The sequence below is a fragment of the Tauraco erythrolophus genome, chromosome 5, assembly GCF_009769465.1.
Source record: "Tauraco erythrolophus isolate bTauEry1 chromosome 5, bTauEry1.pri, whole genome shotgun sequence".
NCBI lineage: Eukaryota > Metazoa > Chordata > Aves > Musophagiformes > Musophagidae > Tauraco > Tauraco erythrolophus.
This window is the reverse complement of record NC_141469.1, coordinates 78,178,229-78,203,525: the sequence shown is the minus strand read 5'-3', so window position 1 is coordinate 78,203,525 and position 25,297 is coordinate 78,178,229. Positions and strand designations below refer to the sequence as shown.

At 46.7% G+C, this 25,297-nt stretch overlaps 1 protein-coding gene across 1 annotated transcript in view; it reads right to left on the bottom strand.

Annotated features, from left to right (window-relative positions):
- Window positions 1-24,787, bottom strand: part of ELOVL6 (ELOVL fatty acid elongase 6) — a 76,218-nt gene extending 51,431 nt beyond the window's left edge. Inside the window, exon 1 of the mRNA XM_086612198.1 lies at window positions 24,699-24,787. Within this exon, the coding sequence (XP_086468324.1) occupies window positions 24,699-24,787 (89 nt within the window). The remainder of the gene's footprint in view (window positions 1-24,698) is intronic.
- Between the last annotated feature and the right edge of the window lie 510 nt (window positions 24,788-25,297).

The following is a 25,297-nucleotide window of genomic DNA, read 5'->3' as shown; positions in this document are numbered from 1 at the left end:
CAAGGTCCAGCAACGTGGCATTTATTCAGAGAATATAAGCAAGAAACTGAACTTCTAAACGTTTGATGCTTAAATGTAATTGTTTGCTTTCCTATAATTATTCCAGGTTGTAATTTAAATACCACCCCTCCAATATAACTACGTAAAAAGATGAATTCTGCATCACGCACATAGATTCAAAAGGCATCCTCTTCCGTAGTTGTGGATATATTACCAATCCAATCTCATTTCATGTTGGATGATCATAAAATGCTTTTTAATGAAAATTTATGCAGCAGAAGCAAATTTATGGGGCACTTCACATAGAAATTTGTAAGCCCAACCACAATATCTTTACACACGTATCTCAATAATACTGAGAAGAACCACTTTGCCAAAGAGTGCACGTATCACCAGCCAAACAAAAAGAAAAGAAAACTGATTTTGAGTTAGAATAGGGTATTTATTTGTTCTTTCCCTTTCTGTGGCTTACAGAGCGTTTTTTGGCAGTAATCTCCCTACTGTGTTATTTCATTGTTTCTCCATGAAAATTGCCTTTCAGGACCTTACACGTATGCGTCCATCCATACACACATATGCCACAGCTACGTATGCTGAATAATCCAGACGAATAATCCAGCAAGCATTACAAAACCTATAGTTTTTAATTGCAGACTTACAAGGGGACTTAAAGAACCACTGCTGTGTCTTGCTCTCAATTAGCACTACACAGTTCTGGAAAGATCTTAGTCCTCTTGGGCAATTCCAGGAGCTTTCTGGCTCATGTATGTGCAGCCAAATTCCTCTATTGGATGTCTCTGAGCTAATACATCTCTGAGGCCAAATGAAAGTATGATACAATTTTCAGATCTTCACCAGTAATAAAACTTACCAGTGGCCTCTTGAGTAGAGTTTGATAGCATTTAAACCTGCCTTTGGCCTCGCTTTTTCTCAGTCAAGAAAATGGACATACCAAGCAGTTGCCGTAAGAAAATCGAGACCAATGTTCACCTGCTGCTCTGCTTTGGTTACTGCTATTAATGATGCACAAATTCCTTGAACTTTCAAGGGTTCATGGATATCTTGACGCCCTAGTTTCATTGCGCTGGCACTTACTAAACTTTTGAAGGACTCGCCTGCCTCAAGTGGTCTTTCCTTCTTCTGATTTGGAGCTACACCATTACTACTGTGACATGGCAACAAACAGGGAGCCCTGAGGCACGCAAAGCAGCTCATCCCACAGAGCTCAGAGGATTATACATGATAATGTTTACGCACAACATCCCGTGTGACCAAAGGGCTGGGGCGGGCAGCTCAGGTTCCGCAACCACGCAGCGTGACTACCTGCAGCCAGCACAAGCTGTAATCATGCCAATCCTTCTCTGGGAATGCCTGTAGGGAGGATGGTGCCGAGCTCGTACCATCCCACCTCTCTCCTGCAGCTGGCAAGACGGATGCAATCTCTCTGCAACTCCTCTTGTGTAATGGAGGACTGAATCCGGCCCTCAGTATTTTTAGGTAGCAAATCGAGCAGAAATACCTTTCATTACACCAGGCGGGTTGCCCGAATCAGTTCCAAGCAGGTGCTTGTGGGGGCATCACGTAAGGTCAATCAACACACCTCACACAAACAAGGGTGCAATTAAGGGGAAAATTCCCAAATGGCTCCGCCCACAGTTTTGCACAGGAAATGTGATGGAAATGGAGCACCGCATTTCTTCTCTAATTGTTTCCTGTTTACATGAAACCCAGCATTGAAGGGACCCTAAAAAGGCAAACACCATAATTGCTAAGTGCTGCCCAGGTTAATCGGGTCTGCAAAGAGAGGTCCAGACTATGCGTCGAAGCCTGTCTTCCTCTTCTCTTTCAACTTCTCTCTGTCCTGGGCTCAGAGGAAGAGGCTTCAATACATGAAGCCCTTTTCTACTGACCCTTAAGTACATTTAGACTTAGCCATCTTTACAGCTGGGAGCCACGAGGAGTGATCCAAAAAGATTAGACAGAATACAGCTAATTCCTCCTGGCCTTGCAGGAAATGGCAGCTTGAAGTCCCTTGCAAAGAAGCTAATTTTCTAAGTCTTTGAGATGTTGACCAGGAGGTTTTAGTGATATTTTTTTTCCTAGATTCATCCTCCAGTCTTCTTGCTTATTTCCCAGCTATTTTAACTGCCTAAACTACACTGAATTGAACTAAATCTAATATAGAGATATGTAATCATCCTAACAACAATTACAAAGTACAGAGCCAGAAAATTCATTCATTATAATCTTCTAAAATTACTTCAAAATTTGCCTTTCGTGAAAACTGTGACTGACCCTAAAACCATCACAAACCCATGATTTTTCTCTCCCTGCATGGACACTGAAGCGCAGAGAAGAACAGATGGATCTCTGCACAGTTCTGCAGGCACGGGACTGGAGAAAGAGTACTCGGTGTCTACATGAGTTTGCAGTTATCTTGTCTACCGTTCTTCTACTGATAGATAGTAACAACAGCATAACTGTAATTCTTTATTGGGTACTCCAGTCTGGTCACACCAACTTGTCCAGGTTATTGCATCGGCTGCTGATACTTAGGAATAGCCTATGTAAAAGCTAAGATACGACTTTTATCACCTTCTAAAAGGTTACCATTGAAATACAGGGCTAAGTTTGTCTCTACACTGAACTCTCATGTAAAGTCCTATGCAGAGCATCCCACATGTTACCTGTCAAAGCTTCAACACTCTCAGGGACTTAGCTATCTGATTTTACCTTATTTGATCTGTAGGAAAACCTTTGCATTGGGAGAAGACCACCGCACCTATATTTGGTCTGCTATGTCTATAGTATGGTTACAACAGCTATTATGGTCCCATCTATGGAGAGCAAAAAGAAGTAGTACTAAATAAGAGAAAAAAGCCTTGGTGTCTCAAGTAAAATTATTATTTTATAATTTAACAGTAATGGTATTAGCTGTTAGTAGAGAAAGCATGACTCTAGCCACAGAACAACCTAAAGACAATGGTGATCCTTCTCTGGACAGCTTTTTCTGCAAGGTGAGAACATTTCACATCTCGTTAAAACCTGAAATGGTCTTTTGCATTTTGCTTCTGGAAGTCTGTACTTTATGCTTCACTTCCTACTTATTTGACTTAAAACTTGGTCCTGACTGATGAATTTACCTGCAGAAAAGCATTAAAGTGAAATGTTGAAAACTTTGCTATTATATTCCAGCCCACATTGCAACAAAGGCACAGGTTTAAGGATTGTATTAGGTGTCCCAGATTAACCTCACATCAGACTTCGGATGGGTACTCAAGCGGCACCAAAAATGCACTGTCCTAATGTATGGCTGCAAGAAGTTACAGAATAAAATCATATAGAAAGGAACAGTACCAGTGGTTGTACTACATTTCACTTAGAAAAAGTAACCCTGAAAGGTTTGAAACCTTCTCTGAATTCAGTAAAATGAACTTAACTTTTACAAGTACAGCATGTCAGGATTTTATATCTAGTTCATGTTCACCATAACAGATGAATAAGACTCAAAATCAAAGATTTTCAATATTCAACAACTCTAATATAGTTGAAACCCGGGCCTGAATGTTTCACTTTGTGCATGCAGATTTGCTCGATGTCCATCCTGAGGTGAACTGGAAGCAGCTCCCAGAAGCCAGCGAAGGGTACCACCTCACACAGGACCACAGGCCAGGCTGGTACCGAACAAAACACGATGCTGTGAAACACAGAGTACACACAACACCATAGCAAAGTGGAAACAGGGGTTAATCCCCATGTGTCAGTGACTGTGGGTGCAGTAAGCCTCTGCAAAGCAATGCTTGTTATGTTTGCTTCTGAGCAGTGCCATGAAATTGAGACACTGCCTGGTGTTACTCAAGGATGGCACTATTTCCTAGTCGAGGCTGATAAAACAATGTTTTTTATTAGCGTGACTGCAGCCTACTGCATAACGCACTAACCTTTGGTGACGAGTCCAAATACAAGCACAGTTATTTACCTAACTGGGGTTAGAAATAGGATTACCATTTAAATACATTTCAGTGTCTACTGGGATAAGCTATTTCACAAAACGGTTATCTAATGGTGCAACTGGACACCTCTCTTCACCAAGCCCTGGACAGAAGTGTTTATTCCTCTTGTTTACAAGCCAAAGATCAAAACATGTTTTAAGCTAAGATCAGAACCTGAAAAAGGCAAGGAGGAAGCAAAGGAAGTCACACGGACAGAGCACTGACACCAGGAACCGAAGACTCCAGCTTTGCGTAGACAGGTTTCATCATACACGCCTTAACCACCGAGTTTAACCAGTGAAAATGCTGTAGCCCTTCATGAACTAATAAACTGCCAGGAAGAATTTAGAAGCATGTTAATTATGGTATACTTGTGAAAAAAAAAACCCAACAGAATGTGTTAATATTTGCAGAAGAACCGGTTTAGCACAACTTCCGCAAAAACTGCACAGATCTGATGGAAAACACCCATATCAGCGCTTCCACCTGGTGCAAAAGTATTTTGTCACAGTTGGGGAAGAGTTAATGATCAAAATCTGTCATGTGCAAGTACCTGCAATATGACTGCAATACATCTGTGGGGTATCCACATCAGCACCTCTTTAGACTCAAGCAGATTTCAACAGAGACTGAGAGGTATTTACTCAGAAATCAGTCAAATATGTAAATCCCAGGATTTGCACACATTACCTCAAGTTGAAAGCTGATCCAAGGAAGGTCAGCAGGCATTTAGTGCCAACATACACTTAAGAGAGAGAAAGAAAAACCTGACAAAATATTTAGGAAAATCACATAAGGATTATCTATGTAAGAGAATCAAGTCTTTATATGGCTTTGAATCTTTTTAAGTCTGCATTCTTTTATGGCTGCTCATGGTAAAGAAGAAAACTTGTCCTATGGCATTAGTGGAAGCTTTGCCTCAGCAAAGCATGACAGGGCTGGGTTTGCTTCCTGAGACACAATAGCAAAAATGTGACAGCCACAGGTAGAGACTTAAAAGCTCCTTTTGTACATGCTTCTGATACCAACTGCAAAAGGTATCCCTCCAAAGAGACAAACAGTCAATTGGAAGATTCTCTCTCATTGTTTAGCTGCAGTGGTACACCTGCAATTCCGAACAAACCAGAAAATCATGAATAATCTTCACTTTAAAGAAGAAACACTGATTCTATTTTTTAAATAAAGCAGATGAACGTGTAATGTGCATTTAGTTAAAAATCTGACTTACAAGATCAAAATGCCTGAATCCTGGAGTACCACCAAATCCTAGCTAGATTAATTTTTAATCACTGCGAATCAGGATAGAAATTGCGAGCTAGTAGAGGGCAGATTAAATGTTAATGTAGTCCAGAAACTTTGAAACTTAAAACTGAATCACTGGAGAAGCACTCTTAGGCCAAAAGAAAAATGTTCAAACACCACAGAAAAAAGTGGTGGCTGATATTTATTCTGTTGTGCCGTAACCAGCAGGATGGTTCTCCCTGGGAATCTGAAGAGAGCTGGAAGCATCCTGAGCTAGGCTTCATTTCAGTGAACAAGGTCATATGGTCTGTCGGGCAGCTTCTCAGACCTCCTTGGCTGGTACAATGTTTTATGCCTCACGTGAACCAAACCAAATCTGTTTCTCTCTATCAGCTTTCCACCCAACGCCCCTGCCTGGCAGACGCACACAGGAACCCTTTTCAAAGTCAGCCAGTGATGCTGCTGACAACCGCAGCATATCTGCCGATGGTTCTAAATTTCAGTCCAAATGCAGAGCTGAAGTCTACACTGGTTAACAACAGCAGAAAGAAATACATCCAAGTATCTGGGAAATACAAGAACTCTTTCAGAACGCTGCTGAGTCTGAAGCTTTAAAAGTAGCAACATACCATGTAGGCCCATAAGTACTACTGGATTAAACATGAATGCTAAAGGTCTATTAAAGTCATTAAAATTAACTTAACAACTTAGACTTAATAACCTCTAACTGCATTAAGATGTCTCACCATGCTTGTAAAATAAACAGCTGGAAAATCTGGCCTAACTATCCGTGTAACTAATACACGGATATTTCCTTGACTCTGGCCACAGCCCAAAGCATCTTCCAGAGGTACAAATCTCTTCTCTCATCTTAAACAAAAAGCCAAGTGGTCATCTTTGGGCTGGGGAGGGGATATAGCACAAAACTGTAAGGCCAGCAGTTTGGGGGCCATCCAGGGTGGGAGGGTACCCTGGTAAAGCAACACAGCCGCCACCTCCTCAACTCTCTAAAAGACGAGATTTGAAAGTTGAGTGGCAAAGTCCTGGTTTCCATTTTAAATTCTGCACTGAAGAAGCTATTCATCCCAGAAATTCATCATGCCACTGTACAAAGGGACACGAACACACTACCGGGAGCAGGTGCTGCAGTCTGAAGGCAGAGGAGAGCTCATCTGCTCCAGCACCACTGCTCAGCTGGCACTGTGATGGAGTGCCATGCTGACAAAAAAGCCTACTGCTCACCTTAAGAGACAGAAATTAAGAAATATTTTCGTAGAGCAGATCTCGACAGAGTACGTGCTACCGCTTACTGATAAAGATGAGGCATCTTTTTTAAAGCTCTCATATTATTGTTTGTTCTAGGACTGGCTTCTGTTTACTCGGGTAAAATAAATCAAAATTTATGATCTACAAATAGGTGATGCCAGATGCTCTTTGCCAGTAAAATAACACAAATTCAGAGGAAGCTGGTATAGAGAAGAAGATAAATTAGAAGACTAATTAAATGTAAAACAACAGCTCTGCTCATCATTTGGTCCTCACTGCATGCATCCAAGGCACCAGGCTTTGCTTTTGAGCATCAGTAAAAATAAGTGGGTAGAGTACAAGCACACACCCTCCTGATATTATTTGTATATTTGGTCCAATAGGTATTCAGCATCAATGACAAAAATGTAAATCCAAAAGCGAGTAAAGCTGGTCACAAGTCCTTAGCGTTGCCACTGAAATGCCTGGAGGACTTTCAGAGTTTGGTTCAAGAAGCTGACAGTCATTTCCAGTACGAAGAAACAGCTAACAGGAAAAGACACCAGAGAAGCTGCATGTTTAATGCCCTCCAGCCCTTACAAAAGTCACAATCAAAAACGCGCAGATTTTCAAACCTAGAATTTCCATTTGCCAAAGCTAAACATCACTGATCTCACTGAACCTGGAATACTGAAATCCGCAATAAGAAATGCCATAAATACTATTTAGGTTGAAAAAAGCAGTTGTGCCTAAAAGGAACCTAAAAGGCAGCCCTTTCCAGGCTGAAGTTCCTTAAAGCAAAGCTAGCGTGCCCAGGCACTCGGAAGGGTGCCTCTGTTCAGCTGCTGCCGTGCAGAACCAGCGCACAGGGAGGGTTTCAAAGGCACCATCGGAACTGGATTCTGCTCGGTGACGTTGGGGAGCGCCGTCTGTCTGCTCCCAGTCTGACACAAAATTGATGAGCAGGAAAAAGCATGGAGGGAAAAAACCACACTCTTCATTCGCAGCAATGCTCCTGCAAGGTGATGCTGTCTGGTATGATCTCTCAGGAATGAATACGTAACGCTCTGAACCGTGAGGAGGGAAGAAGCTGTCTGCCAATTAGTTCCCTGGTAATTGGCCATGCAATGTCATTCCTTGCATTAGGATTGCTGGGAAAACATTGGACAACATCTGATTAAAAAAAGAGAAAAGAGCGTTATGTGATGGCAACTTAACGAGATGGGCTTCGAACTAGGCCTAAGTAAGCTGGACAAGAAAAATATACAGTGACCTGTTCAGAAGAGATTGAGAAGACAAGACGGTCGCAACCATCTGGGATACCCATAGACAAAATTTAGAAGGCTGGGCTGTAAAGGAAAAAAACCTGAAGCCGTAATTGTCCTTGTGTACTAGCCTGGATCCTCAAAGATTTTAGGAGCATCACCGAAGACCACAGTACCACTGGTATTTGGGAAGACATGCAGGAAACGAGACATACCTCCAGAAGTACACAAGTATTGCACATCATGAACAGACACCCTTTGAAGTGGTAGGAGACACAGATGCTTAATAGCTCCGGATGAAAGATCAAAGCGGGAAAGTTGCGAGGGCGCAGGGCTGCTGCAGCTCATTCGGAGAGGAGGAGCCAGACGAAGCCCTTCCAGGAGCACGCTGCGACCAGGGCGGGTGGTCAGCAGGGCCTTTGATCACCCACACGCCTCCATGAAGAGCAGCAGAGCAGGGACCCAGTAGCCACGGGAGCTGTACATAGGCATGGCCATGGTTCTCAGCCATGCCCGTGTACAGCTCCCACTCTGAGAGTGCTTTCGGACACAGGCTGCCTGTGTTGGTGTCTTCTACGGGTACAGGCACAAGCCTGAATTTAAATTAATCGGTCAAAATAGCATTTGGGAGCAGGACCAGAAGAGACGGTAACACTGAACGCAGCTGGTGGTGCAAAGTCCCAGGCAGCGATGCTGGGGATGGCGCTGCCCCAAGCACGGCGTTTCCACAGCACTCACTCCCTCCCTCCTGTGTGGGGCGGGGGGGCGGGTTCAGGCCCTTGTATTTGGTTGCTATTATTCACTTGCGGGTAAATTATATTAACATTTGTACCCAAATGTAGGTACCTCCCACCGCCCCGGGAGCCGAACACAAACACGCTGATCATACGGTGTCTAGGGCACAGCCCTAGTAACAAGAGATAAAAATCAACACATCCAGGGAACTGAGAAAGAAAAAGGCAGTGCAAGAGTGAGTCAGCAAATGTCAGCACTACGTTAGTTAGCCAGGCGAGCACTTCTGCCTGCACGCTGCAGACAAAGTCACGTTCCCAATAAGCCCAACGGTGTGAGGGTCTCCTCCCTTCGGCAAGGAGGTCTCCACGTTTTCATACTGCTTTGGGGAAGGCTTTAGCTGCAGATTTCTTCCATCGCTCCCCAACCTGAAGTCTGAGAAAGGAAAAAAAATCTGTGCCATGTTTAGGCTAAAGCCAGAGACATGATCATGGAAATCCGGTGAAGCAGAGGAGGTCGGCTGGGCTGCTGTGGCAGGTGGCAGGACGAAGGCTGCAGGTTTGCAGGATGAGCCCGCTCACTTTGCAGCCGTGAAACGCTCCACTGAGCCTGTTTACAAATTAGCCTGTGGTCCGGCTCATGCTCCTGCCTGCCTGCATTTCTCTGCAAAACAAGTGACTTCTAGTGCCTTGGAGTACCACCAAAACGCATCCCCACGGGCGGGCGCACCAGCCTTTCTGCAAGCAGCCATCAGTCAGCAAGTCTGAACCCCTCCTCTCTTGCGTCACACAATTCATAGACTACTATACCAAGACGGCTGCAGAAAGCTGGGAGTGGGAAGAAAAAGCAAGGTATGAGGCCAGGAAGTTTTACAAAAGTCACCAGATTTCAAGTCACCAGCAAACTTATTTGCAATTTTTCTGATCTAAATCCTGTTCTTCTGCCACTTTGAAAATGCAGACTCTAATTAACTCCTATTCTTATACACACTGGCGCCCTGAAGAGGATACTTGCTTTTGTAAATGATATTTATGAAGCAAGAGCTATTTAATACCTGCTTAACATATATCCATAACCTTCAAAATGTCTCCTATGAGTCAACACACCCTGACTCAAGCTGACATTCCTTTCCCCTCTCTGTAAGGCTTTCTCCAGCGTGCGGCCACTACCCCAGAGCATGGCAGAAAGCAGCCTAAGCCCCTGCCCGCATTAACTGGTTCAACACTGGAGATGGGTAGTTTTATTCTGGAAGAGAAGCACTTGCACAGGGAGGATTGCACTTAACCCAATCTCTGGGAAACAAGCCATTTCCAGTTTAATCTTCATGCCTTCTAGTGATCCCCCACGTATTACCATTTACTCCATAGCCACATCCTGCGTTTACATCCTCTTCATCAGTATTCCTGCAGAAAACCTGCGGGATGGCAGCTTATTCAGCACTCCTATCTCTGCCTGAATCAAACCTATGGCTAACACTCAAGCCACCTCATGTACAAAAACTCACAACCTCTTCCCATTCAAGTCACAGGCATTTCTCCCACTGACTTGGACAAATCCCAGACGCCAATTTAAAAAGTAAAGGTCCTTGAAAGTCTGTAGTTCTCCTGACAGGCGCCTTACCCACTCATTGCATGAAGCAGGTTGAGCAGGATAGTCTAGGGACCAGACCACAGGGTGTTATCATAGCAGACCACGAGATCCAGTTACAGGGGGATGTTTGTCTAATACACAACCTAAGAGTATTCTGTCCCCACTCACGCAGCTAGGAGGAAACTGCTCAGACCGCACGGGTGCAACACTTTGGGCACACGGGCCATGAGCACCTCAGCATACACGCTCTCATGGGTACTAAACACCAAAGGACACATCGTCTCCACACCATGCTGTCTCCAGGACTGCTTTCAGGAAAGCCATGCAGCCAGCCTCTGGGCAAGGCAGACGGAGCAGTCTGACGATTTACTGCCTCCATCGGTCCCTTCTGCTCTGCCATGGGAGGTCACGGCCCCAGGAGAGGCCACGACAGGCAACCCTGGCACAGGGCACAGTTCACCTAACCGTAGCACTGGCTGCATCTGCGTGGCACAGGGCAAAAGTCCAACCCTGGGAAGCTACTCTGGCGCCAGTAAACCCAGGGCAACTCACCTTGACATCACCCTCTTGTGCAACCCGGGTGACAGGGAGGCTGTCCCTGTTGCCTCACAGACTGGCTGACGTTCAAGGGACAGAATTTCATCCAGCAGCCAGGTAAAACGCATGGTACCAAGTTCATGTCGGGTGTGCTTTGGCTTACTGTATGTGCGATGGCAGGCTCTCAAAAACACTGGTGATCAAAGTCTTCCTTTCTTTTAATGTCATATAGGACTTGGGAGCTAAGAAGAGAAACCTCAACTGAAAGTCAGCAGAACTGGTCATTCCAATCTGGCAAGACTTCCAGTCGTGATGGCTTCGGGCAGCTCTCAGAGCAGCTCTGGCAGCTCTGCAAATACACCACTTTCAAGGCACCCCTCCTGTTGTTAGAAATGTTACATTATAGAGCTTTCTGTTATTAAAGCACCTAACTCAGCAAGAATGTGACTGTGGGATTCAGTCTAGACCTTAGCAAAGGGCAAAAAGATACTAAAATACTGTAACTCTCCATGGTAATGCAGTGAACACAAGCGCCCCTCTTTCAAAATATACAGCTATTTTAACAACACAAGAGCTACTTGAAATTCCACCAAGACTCATTCTTGAAAATTTAAACAAAACAAATGGCTTAAAGATGTCTGAAGTCAAATTCACGTCCTCTGTAAGCAGAAACAACACAATCTTGTTTGATGGAAAGGGGCCTACTTTCTGCCAGTAATAACTATGGACCATAACGAAGGTCATCAGGACACAGCCTATGAAGCCAAAATGTTGGAACATAATAATTAAGAAAAGTGTAGCCAAGATACCTGTGGTTTATCAAAAGCCTTTCTCAATTGTATATGCAATTGATGCAATTCAAAACTGCTCATCATACTCACAAGAGTTCATCAAGATAAACCAAAGGACCACTCTCAGCGTCTCGCATACTTTGCATGCCTACCCTGAACCCACCAGCATTTCATCAGGGAAGATGCTCCATGACACCACAACAGCTGAAGTCACGGGGACTGCTAAGACCAGAAGAGCATTTGGAAAGCCTGAGGTCAAAATCTGCATTCCCAGCTTTAACGCCGACACATGATAGATGCTAACAGATTCTTTTTTGTTCTCCTAGTCCATTTTCCTTCTCGATCAAGGGCATGCTACTACAGAAAGCATAGGGAGAAGCTCTGCTCATTCACCACACAGTGAAAACTTGTGATAGCTCTTACAATTACTATTTCTCCCTAATCTCTGGACTGCCCACATTATCAGCCTGGTGTCTATTTTTTCTTAAATCTAGACACAATCTCTTTACTCTTCATATTCTTCTAGCATCTTTCCATTTACAGTAATGACCATTTCAAAATATGTAAATTGTCATAATCATTTTACATACCAGATGCTACATTACATTTAGCCAACACATTCAAGTTTAGGAACTAAATCTCTTACATTGAAACCAACAGAAGTTTTACTGTAGACTTTGTTTAGGATTTTTCAAGCTAATGACTGGAAAGTGGCTTTTAAAGGAGAGATCTGTTTTATACCGGGATATGAGGGGGCTGAGAAAGCTATGAGCAAGCACTCCTTTCGTTATTGTCCTATTCCAGAAACAAGGACCAAGCACATTCATCAGAAGGTGGCAGTGGGACTACTCGAACACAAAACTTTTTCTGTTCATCTGGAGACAGCTCAGGGCCAGGCCTGCGCTGCCCAGCTCCATCAGCCCAGCACTGAAACACAAGCCAGCTGTTTCCCACCAAGCAGGCGGTACAGGGCTTCCCCAGCCACCCACACTGCCAGCTTGACTGTTCCTAAATAGGAAAAAGATATACAGAAAATGAAAGAAGGAGGGGGGAAAGGGTGATAAAAAGGAAAAATCAAACAGATATCCGGAAAAAGAAGAAAATGCCTGGTGGTGGGAGAAAGGAAGAAGGATGGTCGGAGATAACTATGATCCAGTTAGCTCCCTGCAGTTACTCTATATTTGGTGCAGAGAAGGGAGTGGTTTTAGGATGCAACTCCTCTCTCTCAGCTCCCTGTTTCAGGACGAGGTGACTCAGACACCTTGCATAGCAGGCATCTATGTGTGGTCAGACAAACCCATCACCAGTGCCTGCAGGGTGCTCAAAGGACTGAATGACTGATCAGTCATAGAAACTGTCTGTAATCACCAAATACCAGGATCCTGGACATGCAAAACTCCCGAGCAGGATCAAAAGATATGAGGAGGAATCTGGGCATGCACTGTAACTACCATCTTTATAGAGGGGTACCATTACACAGGTACCACCTCTCCTGAACATCTAGGGCCACGTTTTCAAAATGTTTGTTTCAGTAAAACATTTCCTTTCATTTCCTAACAAAGGTGAGCATCCTGGGTACAAGAGCCATGTGACTGTGTACCCCTGTGTCTGGCTCTAGGTGTTGCAATAGGAACACCTGCTGTTGATTCTGTCTTTCAAACTAAATTTTGAAATTTGTCCATGATGTAAGCACTGATGTAGGAGGGGACCTCTTGGAAAATGCTGGAAAGCTTACAGGAAATTGTTAAAGATTAAAAAAATACATTTCAGATGTGACATTAGAAGTCAGTAAAGAAGCACACATTAACTGAGGACTCCTTTAAGTGCTGTAACATCATTTTTACCCGTGGTGTCTGGCTGTCTGGAGCCCTCCTCCCTCCACTGGGACACATGCAAAACCCCTCACTGGGTCAGGGAGACGGTGGCAACGTAGCTGCACAGATCTGCTCTCATAGTTCAAACAATAATTTATCTAAACCTTCTCAAAAACGAGAAGGAGTTCTGTCTGCCTGAGGTACTACTAGTCTTAAGCTGTTAGGGGCAAGATGGAGTTTTTCATAGCGTCCACGGGCAGTACCCTGCACAGGGGGACTCTCGCCTACCATCAGACCCCCAGAAATGCCGCAGTATGAAGGATTGCCAGGCATTTTCGGCATGAACTGCCAAAACAAGCAAGGTTTAAAAATAATGGATTTAACTCCATTGTATTTACAGAGTTCTCAAACAACAAATAATGATTTAACAAAACAAACTGACGGTCTGTGTACAGAGAGCCATGGCAAGAGGGAATGTCACTCCCAGACAGCTCTGGCGTGACTGGTACTCAAAATAGTATTTTCTATATCAGGCATGCGATCAAAAAAACGGTATTTAAGCACACAGGAGCGATCAAAGGTTGAACTAGGTCAGTATCTTGTTTCAGACAGTGGCCAACAGCAATAACTTAAGAAAACACATAACAGGGAAATGCCTTCATGAGATAATGTAAAGACAACATCATGCATCTGGAAATACTTCTACCTGTTAAATAACCTGTTTCATCAGGGGTCTGCAATCAACGCTGTGCACTCTTGTCAGCAGTTCCACTTAGCACATCCTCACAGCTTCAGCTTTTACCTAGGAAACACAGGGAAATCACCAGCAGGCGTTGCTGGGTTTGGGTCAGTCGCCCATGAGCATGGAGATGCCCACGCACACGAGCCAGGTCTATGTCCACACCTGGGAGAGTGGACCCAACAAGTCCCCCATGGGCCGAGGCAGCTGTCAGCCCCAGAGCTACAGTGTCAACAGAGCAGAAGTATTCACAAAAGTGAAGGTAGCTAATGAAGACAAGATGATCTAGACATCATCACGCTGTACAAAATAGCTCAGAGTTTTTGGGTTCAAGGAAGATGAAGAAACGAGAAGTAAGGAATTGAAACGTAAGGGGTCCACAGAATTTCCTGCTAATAAGCAACACCTCTCATGGTTGTCACCTACAAAGACGTAGAAAAGGAGTTGGTTGGATAGCCACCCCCTTCGGGAAGAACAAAACAGGAGAAAACCCAGGACTTTCAGCTGCCTGGAGATTTCCGATGTTGGAAACCACAAAATTCCCATTAATGTTTACAGAGGACCTGAATTCAGCAGATGCAGAACAGGAGACCTAGAGGGAGAATCCCCAATTCAAGCTAAAAGGAAAATTACATAAGGAAAAGACAGACTTTGTAAAGATTTGCTAATAAGCCCACTATCTGAACAGGACAGTGCAACAACTTTGGCATCCTGCTTTTGTTTAAACTTAGGGGATTTCCATATCATCTTAAGTACCTCTTAATGATTCTAAATAAAAACTAAAAGAAGAAAAAAAAAAAAAAAGAAAGACAATTTTATTAACCAGAAGCTCAGACTCCTCAATAATATCATTCTAGTGTTTTCACTGAGATGAACTAGGGCCATTGTTTCTTCCCCTTAAAACGTTAATTAGCACTCCCTGGGATTGCTCCTTCCAGGTGTATTTATACTACTGATGGCTCAAGATATACAGGGCAGATATTTGTCCTTAATATTGCTCTTGACTGACCTTATCAAAACCAACACATTCAATTTGAGGAGCTCACAATCATGGATGATATCCAATTCATTTTTCACTCAGTTTTCAGGCTTCATATGCTGAATCTAATTACCAACAAATTTTTAAAATTCCATTTAAAAGTTATCATCAGAAGACGTTGAATAGTCTGAAGTTTTATCAGACTATTTGAAGGACAGCTATTTCCATAAATTTGCAATTAAGGATGGTCTGGACTTTCGTAGTTTAATCCCATGATACCAACTGCCTTGCCTCCAATCCTACAGCAGCTCTTCTTAATCCTTGGTTACCACAGTCAAGGAGACAAACTTTGCCCCACATCCTTGGCAAGAACAAAGTATTCTTCCATGCTAGTACAAGTGTAAAGCTGCATTGTAATACCATAAGACCATTATGCTTTCTGTACTGTTTTAATGTAGATACTCATATGGGTCTTGTCACCTCAGGATCACCTTTGTGACACGGTAAAAAATCAACTTTGAATATCCCCAGAAAGGAATTGTTCCTCCCTTTTATAGCTGAGGAACTGAGGCACAAAGAAAAATTTTCAGAGATGACACAGGTCCCTGATTTCCATGGAAGTCGTGGGACTCGGGCACTTTCCAAAGAACAGTGCCTGACTGACTGATGCCTGACTTGTGCAAGGTGGCTCTGGTTGCGTTCAATTTGATGTTAGGCTCCCTACATCCTCAGAGATGTATTGATCATCATTCCCAGCATGCCACTTTGTCCTAATCCTTGTGCCATGAGTGCAATGCATGAGTGCATAAACCACCACATGTACTCTGCAAAGCCCCAAGTCCCCTGGCACAAGGTAAGCTGTTGACTTGCATCAATCCCTCTTCTTTCCCACTCCGAATACCAGCTCTTCCCACAGGAGGTCAAGGACTGTTCAGCAGACGCAAGATCTGCCCATCATTTCGTCATTTCATGGCATGTCTGCTCTGCAGGATCTGGGTAGCCAAATGGAGGTCATGTTGGTTTTGGAGTCCTTCCACCTTGCTCCTGGTCCATAAGTAAGACTCATGGCAATCAAAGGGTAAGATGTCCTCACAAAAGTCAACAAGACTTGGAATTGAAGGTTTGCAATGAAGTGCATAGTACAAGGCACACAGCGAAAGGCAGTATTAGATATCATTGCTACTTTTGATCTCAAAGCAATAATAATCACATTGGCAAACCCTGCACATGGAGTGACACAATTTTCTCCTTGAATTAGCCTGGGTGCAATCACAGCCTCACTGTTCCTGTTCTGCCACCGGCTCATGTAACGCTAACCTGGGTGTCCCTGCAGAACACCCCATCGGGCTGCTCCTGCCTCCCCCAGCAAACGCAGCCCAGGGGATGCGACGCCGTGACACGAACAGGAAACGCACGGCTTGTCATAGCAGCAGTTCTGGGACACTTTGGTCAGGGACCGGGCACCACTGTGCTAGGTGCTGTGTAGACACAGAGCAAATGCAAAACCCTTCTACTCAAACCCGGGACGAGGCTCAAGTGAGCTGACAAAACGGCTGGCAAGAAAAGAAGCACTGGGTAGCAGTACGCAAGTAACGTAGTACAGAAATAGTTGTCATGTTGATATAGTCTGAGTCAGTGAAAAGTTTATTTTACATTGCAGCTGATGCTAATTTACATTTTAAAATAACAATTTGTTTTAACCTCTGCCCATTTCCATGCAAAGAAAAAGCATCTAAACTCTCTCTTGATTAAGCTTTCCAAAATACGTTTTACGTCATCTTGCCTTGTGCAGTCCCAGTGGACCCTGTACTACAAAATCATTCTGAAAGCTGCAGAAAGCTCCATAAACACTAATAAAAGTTTACCCCTAAAGTGAAAAAAAAAAAAAAACAGCTCGGTACCCCACAACATCCCCAGCTCTGTTCTGACGACACCTTTGCAGAGAAGGGTTTCTGCACGCCCCATCAGTCTGTCTCCCCACCCTGGACCCCCAATGCACCAGGGGTACCAGCCCGCCAGTGCTAACACAGTCATGCAGACAGAAATACTACAGCCTTTCCCTTACAATTTTTCCCCCCTTTTTATCTCTATATTTATCATTAAGAGTCAGCAGATCAAAGCCAGCTGAAAAGGGCTTGGGATAGACTCTTGAGCAAGGGGCAGAGACTGCGCAACGACATAAAGGAAGGAAAAAGTACAAAACAACCTTTTATTCCCAGTACCACTATAGATGGCTGTGGAGAAGAGACTGATGGCAAACGCAGAGCATAAACTTGAGAGTTAAATACTCAGCCAGACCTTTCTCTGCTGAGACCAAAGGGGAACGTGACCACATTTGACTTTTTAAGGAGTAGTAGATGTACCGGACATGAACGCTCGCTGCGTTTTCAGCAGGGCGGTCAGAGAAAAGGCCAGTTACGTTAGGCGTTGCAGAAAATGGAGCAATCGAGACCCCTGATCACACAAAGAGTTACATGCAGTGATCTCCTGCTTACCCCATTAAAAGGCAACATCTACCAGCACGGAGTTCATTAAAAAACCAGGATCTAACGAGTTATTCTAGCCTGTCTACAGTGCTTCTCTTACCAGATTATAGACAACCAGACTGCATCCATTTGAGGGAGGAGGAAAATATGGAAACTGTCCACACATAAATTTTATTCACTGCTTTAAAATAAGGCACTTTTTAAAGATTTCTGGGTTGCAAGGGACACGTGCACATAATCATAGAATCATAGAATCATAGAATGGTTAGGGTTGGAAGGGACCTTAAAGATCATCTAGTTCCAACCCCCCTGCCATGGGTAGGGAAACCCTCCACTACACCAGGTTGCCCAAAGCCTCATCCAACCTGGCCTTGAACACTTCTAGGGATGGGGCATCCACAACTTCTCTGGGCAACTTGTTCCACTGCCTCACCACCCTCAATGTAAAAAATGTCTTCCTTATATCTAATCTAAATCTCCCCTCCTTCAGTTTAAATCCATTGCCCCTTGTGCTATCACTACATGCCCTTGTAAAAAGTCCCTCTCCAAGTGTCCACCTCAGAAAAACTAACAGGAGGAAAAAACGCACCAACCTAAACAACAGTGGCTCATCATCAAGGTATGATTAAAAATTGGCAATTGGGAAAGGAATGCTGCTGCAGTTCCTAGGAATTGTCCAGAAGCATGTGCAACCTGACAGAAAAACAGCAACTCACGTGCCGTCGTATAAACTGCTGTCTTCTCGATGTGGGGCAATGACCTTGGCCAAAAATGTCAGGCTGTGTTCACTCAGGGTACAGAAAAGCCTGTGGAAGTTGATTTTAGTTTGCACTTCTGCCACGACTAATCCAGTAGAGACGCTGCCATGTAACTGAAAGGATATCTGCCTCGTGCTGCCCCAGCAGCCCTAACGCCACATCCTTATGAAGCTACGGCTTGGCAGACTGGAAAGCTGGACCAGCACACAGGGCGCCTGCTCCCATTGACTCTGCATGGATTTAACCAGCCAAGGACAAAGGCCAGTCTGTCTGTCTCTGCATGGATGCCTGTATCCATAAACTAGCAAAAATAGCCACAGAAAAAAAAAAATACCGTTTTCCAGGGGAAAAATTCCCTGCAACTCAACAGGGCCAGGGAGTTTAGAGGAGGAAGGAGATAGCTGCTCACTCTGCATCCCAATCCAGGGGAAATCAGCTTCTTCCCATTGCTCCTGTGCCCACCCGCAAAAAGCATCTTTACTCCAGGGCTTCACGCCACCACCTGCTACTCAGCCTGTGCCTGCACAAATACCCCTCTGCTTTCAAAATATATGCCTAGTTGAGGACATGAGCTGTTTTTTCAAAAGTGTCAAAACAATTCAGCATCCTACATCTCATCTCAAACCAAAATGCTCCTGAACATCCATGTTCACTTTTGAAAATGATGGCAAGCTCCTGAACTACTTCTTGCTCCATTCTTACAAGTTTACTATTCCCACAAGCACATAGTGTTTCACAAAGTAGAAGAGATGCCTTCACTGTCAGAGGCTTAAAAATTAATGAATCAAGATGACGAGAGACGTGTTCATACTCTAGGGCTAGGGTTAGCAAAAGGCCAGTGACTCTGTTTCAGAGATAGGCTGAATCCAGAAGACACCAATGTATTTATCTTCAGGATGACATTTTTGTGCCACCATCCTTTTTTTTTTTTTTTCCCCCTGTTCAAGCACACACATAGACAGAAAATACCTGAACTCTGAAATGACACATTCTGTTATTCCCCATAGACTCCGTCCTTGTATTGTCAAGGAGCCAAAGCTCCACGATACTCTAATCCATCAGCCTTTTGCTCAGAAAGGCCTGTGGGATGAAGGAAAGGCAAAGGAGCAGGTATCCTCTAATCTCTGCAGCACCAAAGCTGCTGTGCACCGGTGGCCCTATCAGTTTTATGGCCAGTTTGCATAAGACAGCGGCAAACGGCCCCTCTGCAAGATGAAATGTGGAGGTTGGCTAAATTCTTGGGCTGACTGAATTTTGCTCAAGTAACAGTCTCTCCGTGGTAAAGAGCAACTCATACATCTTCCCTTTGAGTCTTTGCCGCAGAGAGAAGGACAGGGTGATTGCAGCATCCCCTCCACATCCTTCACTGGTGTTTAGCAAGAGCTCAGGGTAAAAAAAAAAAAAAAAAAAAAAAAAAAGAAGTAATTTACATCAGTTTTTGGCTGCCACGCACGTATGCCTGGAGAGGTACGCTCACAGCCTCTCACTCTTGATTTCTGCAGGAGGTAAGAGGAGCTTAAGTGGATGAGAGAAGCTTGTTCTGCATTTAGGAAACAAACCTGTCTAGGACGATGGTGCTTGTGTGAATTATTAAAAGGCAAGCGCATTTTTGAATCGAAATTAGTTGTCCCTCTGCTCTTCAGCATCTATCTCCAGTTCTGACCAGAAAGAGAATCACACCAAAGGATAAATTTCCCTCAGCATTGGCTGCACTTCCCGCCTCTCACCACATAAAAGTTTCAGGTAACAAAAGGTTAAAAACAACTTCCTGCACTAGGATGTTTTTTACAAATACACAAAAATTTGTACTCATCTGAGGTTTACAAAGTTAATTTGAGAGTCCAGTTGGAGTTGTCAGTGTGTTTTAAAGCCAAAAAATGCCAAAAAATGCCTAGCTGCCCTCACGCAGAGCTTTTCTACTGAAAGCTCATTAACAAAACCAGCCACTTTCCGCAGCAGAGCCCCACGGCATCTTTGGGGAATAACCAGCTCCGCTTCCATCCTGCTCGTCCTCCTGTGCTCCGACTCGGCTCCCGCTGCTACCTGCGAGCACACTGCCGGCTGCCAAGGGTGAAACCTTGGCTTTTCAGGGAGGAAAAACAGGAGAAAAAGCCAGGAGAGGAGAGCAGTGGGAGGCAAGAGCAGGAGCCGCAGGAGGGTAGCGGCACTAGGGGCAGGGACGGCCGGAGCTCGGCGGCAGCAGCCGGCGGAGCGGCAGAGGAAAAGTTTCTGGGATTTTAGGCAAACCCTCGCGTGACGTCACCTCGCCCAGATAATCTCGGCGCAGTCAGCACAGGCCTCCTGCCTCCCCATTGGCGAGCCCCTCGTCAGCAGACATCTGAAGATAATCATTATTGGCCAGGCAATTATAACAGGAACGACTGTCACTTCGCGCGGATGCCCGGACCTGGCGCTCTGCAGCGCGATGGAGAAGGATCCCAGCGGTCACTGCTCCCTCCGTGCCTTTCTGCCACTTTTGCTTTCCTAAGCACCAGCCGGTTTTTGCTACCTCACCGGCTGCAGCTGGGAATCGGGATCTCAGCACTGCAACCCTTTTTTGCTGTACATCTGACTGAACTGCGACTTTTCAGCAAAAATAGTGATGTATTTATTCACAAGAAATAAAGGACTGGATCTGCATCGATTCTCATGCGGCACTTTAAGGATAAAAAAAAAATCCTCTGCAGATTATTTACTTCATCCCTCTTCCCTCTTCGAAGAAGTTTGGGAGGAGGTGCTAGGAGAGTTGGATTTGAGAAATCATTTTAAGCAATTATTTTAATACACATTTGACTTAATCCTGATCTTAGTGAAATCAAACCTCCCACGGTACAAGCACATTAAGATCAAAGCGATACTGTATCTTTAAATCAAAAGCTACCTACCTCCCTGGTGGCACTATACCGAAATGTACATCCACACTTTCCCACAACATAAATCCAAAGGAGTTTCATGAGAGTAAATGGACCTGTTAGTTATTCAACCTCCCCAAAACCTGTCATCACTTGTTTAGGGAAGACAACTAATTGGCGGCTCTCGCCCTCAGAGACCAGCAGGCTGCAGGTCCACCTTTGCAGCCTCCAACCTTGCTCCGTCATCCGTGTCTGCCCGCAGGAGAACCAGGCAGTCTGGGGGCTATACCATAAGGGCGTGCACACACATAAAGTCAGGCATTCAGGGAGGCACGAAATCCACCAGCTTGTAAGTATCAGGGAACAGACTATTCACTTTTCCTCTGTGTCAAAACAGCAGCCTCCTTACAGCACTGCTAATCTAGGTTCAGGCTCTAAAGAGGTCCCAGCGCGATGCACATTGCAGGATGGAGGCCTCCCTAAAGCGAAGCAGGAACATCCAGAATGAAGCAAGGAGGACCTCGTTCACTGCCACTAGACCAATTCGCCATGAGACGGGTTCCACCCATGCCAGCCTCAGAGAGATGATTTCCAGGGGCAGATGGCAGAGAGGAAACAAACCCTAGGATGGGGTGTGCTGAAAAAAAGCCTGGGTGCCAGTGATCGGTGAGTGCAGAGGACACGCACTTGTCCAAGGGAGCGATGGAGCCTGGACCAAGCTCAGAGGACAGAGGCAAAGGAGGGGTGAGACTTGGCTGAACAGAAGCAGCCACTTCACTCCTCACACCATGATCCATCCAGACTAACCATACCGGTACCTTGGTGTATGCCGCTACCCCCAGGCTTTGCGTTCAAGCTTTTCCAGCTTTAGGCTTGCGCAGTTATAATTAAAAGGGCTTGCCAGTGCTTTAACCAACCCAGAACCCAGAGGGTATGTAAAGGGTTTCATGTCCTGCCTCATACGTCTTCATATGCAATCTAGTCAAGACTGCAAAAACACTCCTTAAAATCTAAAAGACAGGGTCAACTCTTTAAAGCCACTTCATCCTCCCCAACACCTTACAGCCTTTTTTTTTTTATTAAGCCTTGTGAGGTATCAAGAAATATTTCTGAACTGAAGTAAAATAACAAACATCACATCTATAGAATTTGTTTACCTCCGTGTTAGGCGTTGTCATAGGACTGTATCCTAATTTAAATGGCAATTACAATATAAAATCCTGCCATAGTCATTCCTGACGCAAGACCACTTAGTGTTTATCCCTACAAACTACTACTTAACGACTTCATCTTAGGATGCTCTTACATTAACGATGTGTACAGTAAGGCTAGGCCTACAAAGTCAAGAAGCTACATACTGCCATCGATGTCTGTGTAAGCAAGCCTCTTGTGTCATCCTGACACAAAGTAGAAAAGCCTTTTTGTATGGCCCTTAGCTGCTCTATTTTACCAGTTAAGCTCCCTTGCAAACTTTAAGTGCTGGAACAGGACCCGTTTCATTAAGCAAGTGAATTTCCTAAAGACAAAACCACACAATTTAACCTGAAACTCCGAAGACTCTTCAGTAGCATCTTCAGGAAAAGCCTGCCACGACAGAGACCTCAGTGGGCACAGCTCTATTTCATTTCCAGAAACATTCCTGGGCCACAAGCAGATCGCTCTCCTCCTTTACTTTCATGTGAATTAAAGGTATGAATTCATCAGTTCCCTTAGTGAACGTGAAACTAGACCGAAAAGCGTGTGCACACGGATCATCATGTCTCTTTAGAGAGTAAAAGTGATGGTCTCCTCCTCTGAACCTGGGAAGCGGGAGCCTGGCGCTACAGGAGTCCCAGCTGGCGACCTCTGCAGCACAGGAGACTGCCACGGAGATTTTAATAACACTGCTTTGCATTTTTGTACTACCTGACATCTTTGAGGCACTCAGCAAACATTACCTAAGTTATCAAAGCACCTCATGAAGGCATTTCAGCATTATTACTCACCCCCACCCCTGGTCTTTCCCTGCTGGGGAAACTGAGGCCTAGGACAGGTTATGTAATGTTCCCAAGGTCATGTCATCAAGCGCAGGAGAGCCAAGAAGATGATGCAGGAGTCCTGGTTCCTCGTCATGTTCTTTAATCTAAACTGCATCTCTCCTGGGTTATTTGGCTATTATACACACTCAAGTATAACCTCCTCTATCCTCTTTTACCAGTTTGTCCTATTCTGATGCCAATTTTATTCTGGAACATGAACAAAATGGGAAGCATCCAACATTCCCAGCCCAAGAATATATATGTGGTCTGCCTTCTGAAACATGAGCGACACTAGGCACCCCTCGAGAGCACACGAGCTCACGTCCACGAGAACGGCGAGAGACATGCACATATTTAAATGGACTTTTTAATTATACTGCCCTTAAAAGTCCACAGATGAGTCACTGGGGGATTCTAGCAAGTCCCTGGCTGAGATCCACCTAGGATATTGGACCATTCTGCCCTGCAAACGTAGGCACCAAAGCTCAGACCCAGAGACAGTCCTGTGCTGTCATGGTCAGGGGAGCACGGGGAAGGTCCTCACTTGGGAGATGAGAGGTTAGGCAGCACCGCCGAGGGAGGGCATGTGAGCAATGGGAAAGTCGGGGGCAAGATGGGGAGAGAGACCACAGAAGCAGCAGAAGGGGCAAGACTGGGCACCGGGTAAGGGTGGTTGGGGACGGCGCAGCAGAGAGGTGTGGATGAGCAGGCGTGAACACGAGGCCCCTGCAAGCGGACGAAGCCAGGATGAGGACTGGGAAGAAAGTGTGGGCAAGTGTGTTGGAGAGGGGGATCCCGGCCCCGAGGGCAGCCCGGGGGACCCGCGGGAGGGGGCAGGGGCAGCTGGGGCGCTCCCTCCACCCCTGCCTCCACGCTGCGGGCCGAGGCTCGGGTGGGCGGCGTGGACCGAGCCCGGCATCGGGGATGCCCCCGGCGCAGCGCTCCCCTTCGGCGGGCAAAGCCGCGTGCGTGCGGGTGTCCGTGTGCGCGTCCGTGATGCTCCGGCTCGCCGCGTCCCAGGAAGCCGCGCCGGGTCTCTGCGCAGCCCCCCCCCCGGCACGGCGGGTCCCTCCGCGCCTCGGCTCGCTCCGGCTCCCCGGCCGCACGCATACGCCGAGAAAGTTAATAGCCGCACGGCTGCAAATGAAGTTTTATTAGGAGCTGGGGGAGGGGAGGGGGGAGGAAAAGGAGCTCCGCGGGGAGCGCAGGCACACGCGCAACTTGTTTTGCCGGGCGTGCTGCGCGGGGGAGCGGGAGGGCCGGGCAGGGATGGAGACAGAGGAGGCCGAGGGCAGAGCCGGGGCACGTGTGCGGCTCTGCGCCGCCGGGCCAGCCGGAGGGCCGGGGCACGGCGGGAGGGGGCGGCGGCGGAGCTCAGGGCCCGCACCGCCCCGCACCGCGCCGCACCGCGCCGCCGGCGGGATGCCCCGGCCTTGCGTAACCCGGCGGGCAGTCGGCGAGGCGGCCCCCGCCCGGGCGCGCAGGTAGCGCCGGCGGCAGCGCCCGTGTGCCCGCGCACGGCGGCGCGGAGCCGCGCCGCACCGTTCCGCACCGCGCCGGCCGGGCGCTCACAGCGCGCACCCGGATGGGCTCAGAGCACCCCCCCCTCCCCCCCCCGCCGATCCGGGCGGGCGGCGGGGCCCGGGGGCGGCACTCACCAGTTCTCCTGCATCCACTGGATGGCCGCATGCTCGTTGAACTGCTTCTCGAATTCGTATTCCTGCAAAGTCAACACTGACATGTTCATTGGCCCAGTGGCTGCGGAGCCGCTCCCCGCGCCGAAATGCTGCCTGCCGCCGCCTCGGGAGCCGGGCCCCTGCGCGCCCGCCGCCGGAGAGCCCCCGCCTCTGGCCTGGCCCGCCCCGCCTCAGCGGTACCCCGGGTTTAACATAGCTCCGCGCCCCTCCGCGCCTCTCCTCCCGGGCCCGCCGGTCTCCTCCTCTTCTGCGGCCGCCGCGCAGCGCCCGGGGGCGGCGCGGTCTTAGTGCCCGCCCGCCGCCGCCGCGGCCACCGCCCGGGACACCCGCCCCCCGCCGCCGCCCCTCGCAGATCCCCCGCCGCTGTTCGGCGGACGGCGAACCTTCGCTCCCGCGCTGCGCTCCGGCCTGGCATGGCATGAAGGACCCTCCGCCCCCGCCCCCCAGGCCGTCAGAAATAAGTACAAAAATAGGAAGCCCCCACCCCGGTGTTGAATTGCTACCGCAGCGCCCTGCGCGCCCACCCGGCCACCGGGAAATAAAGAGCCCAAGCTGAGGTT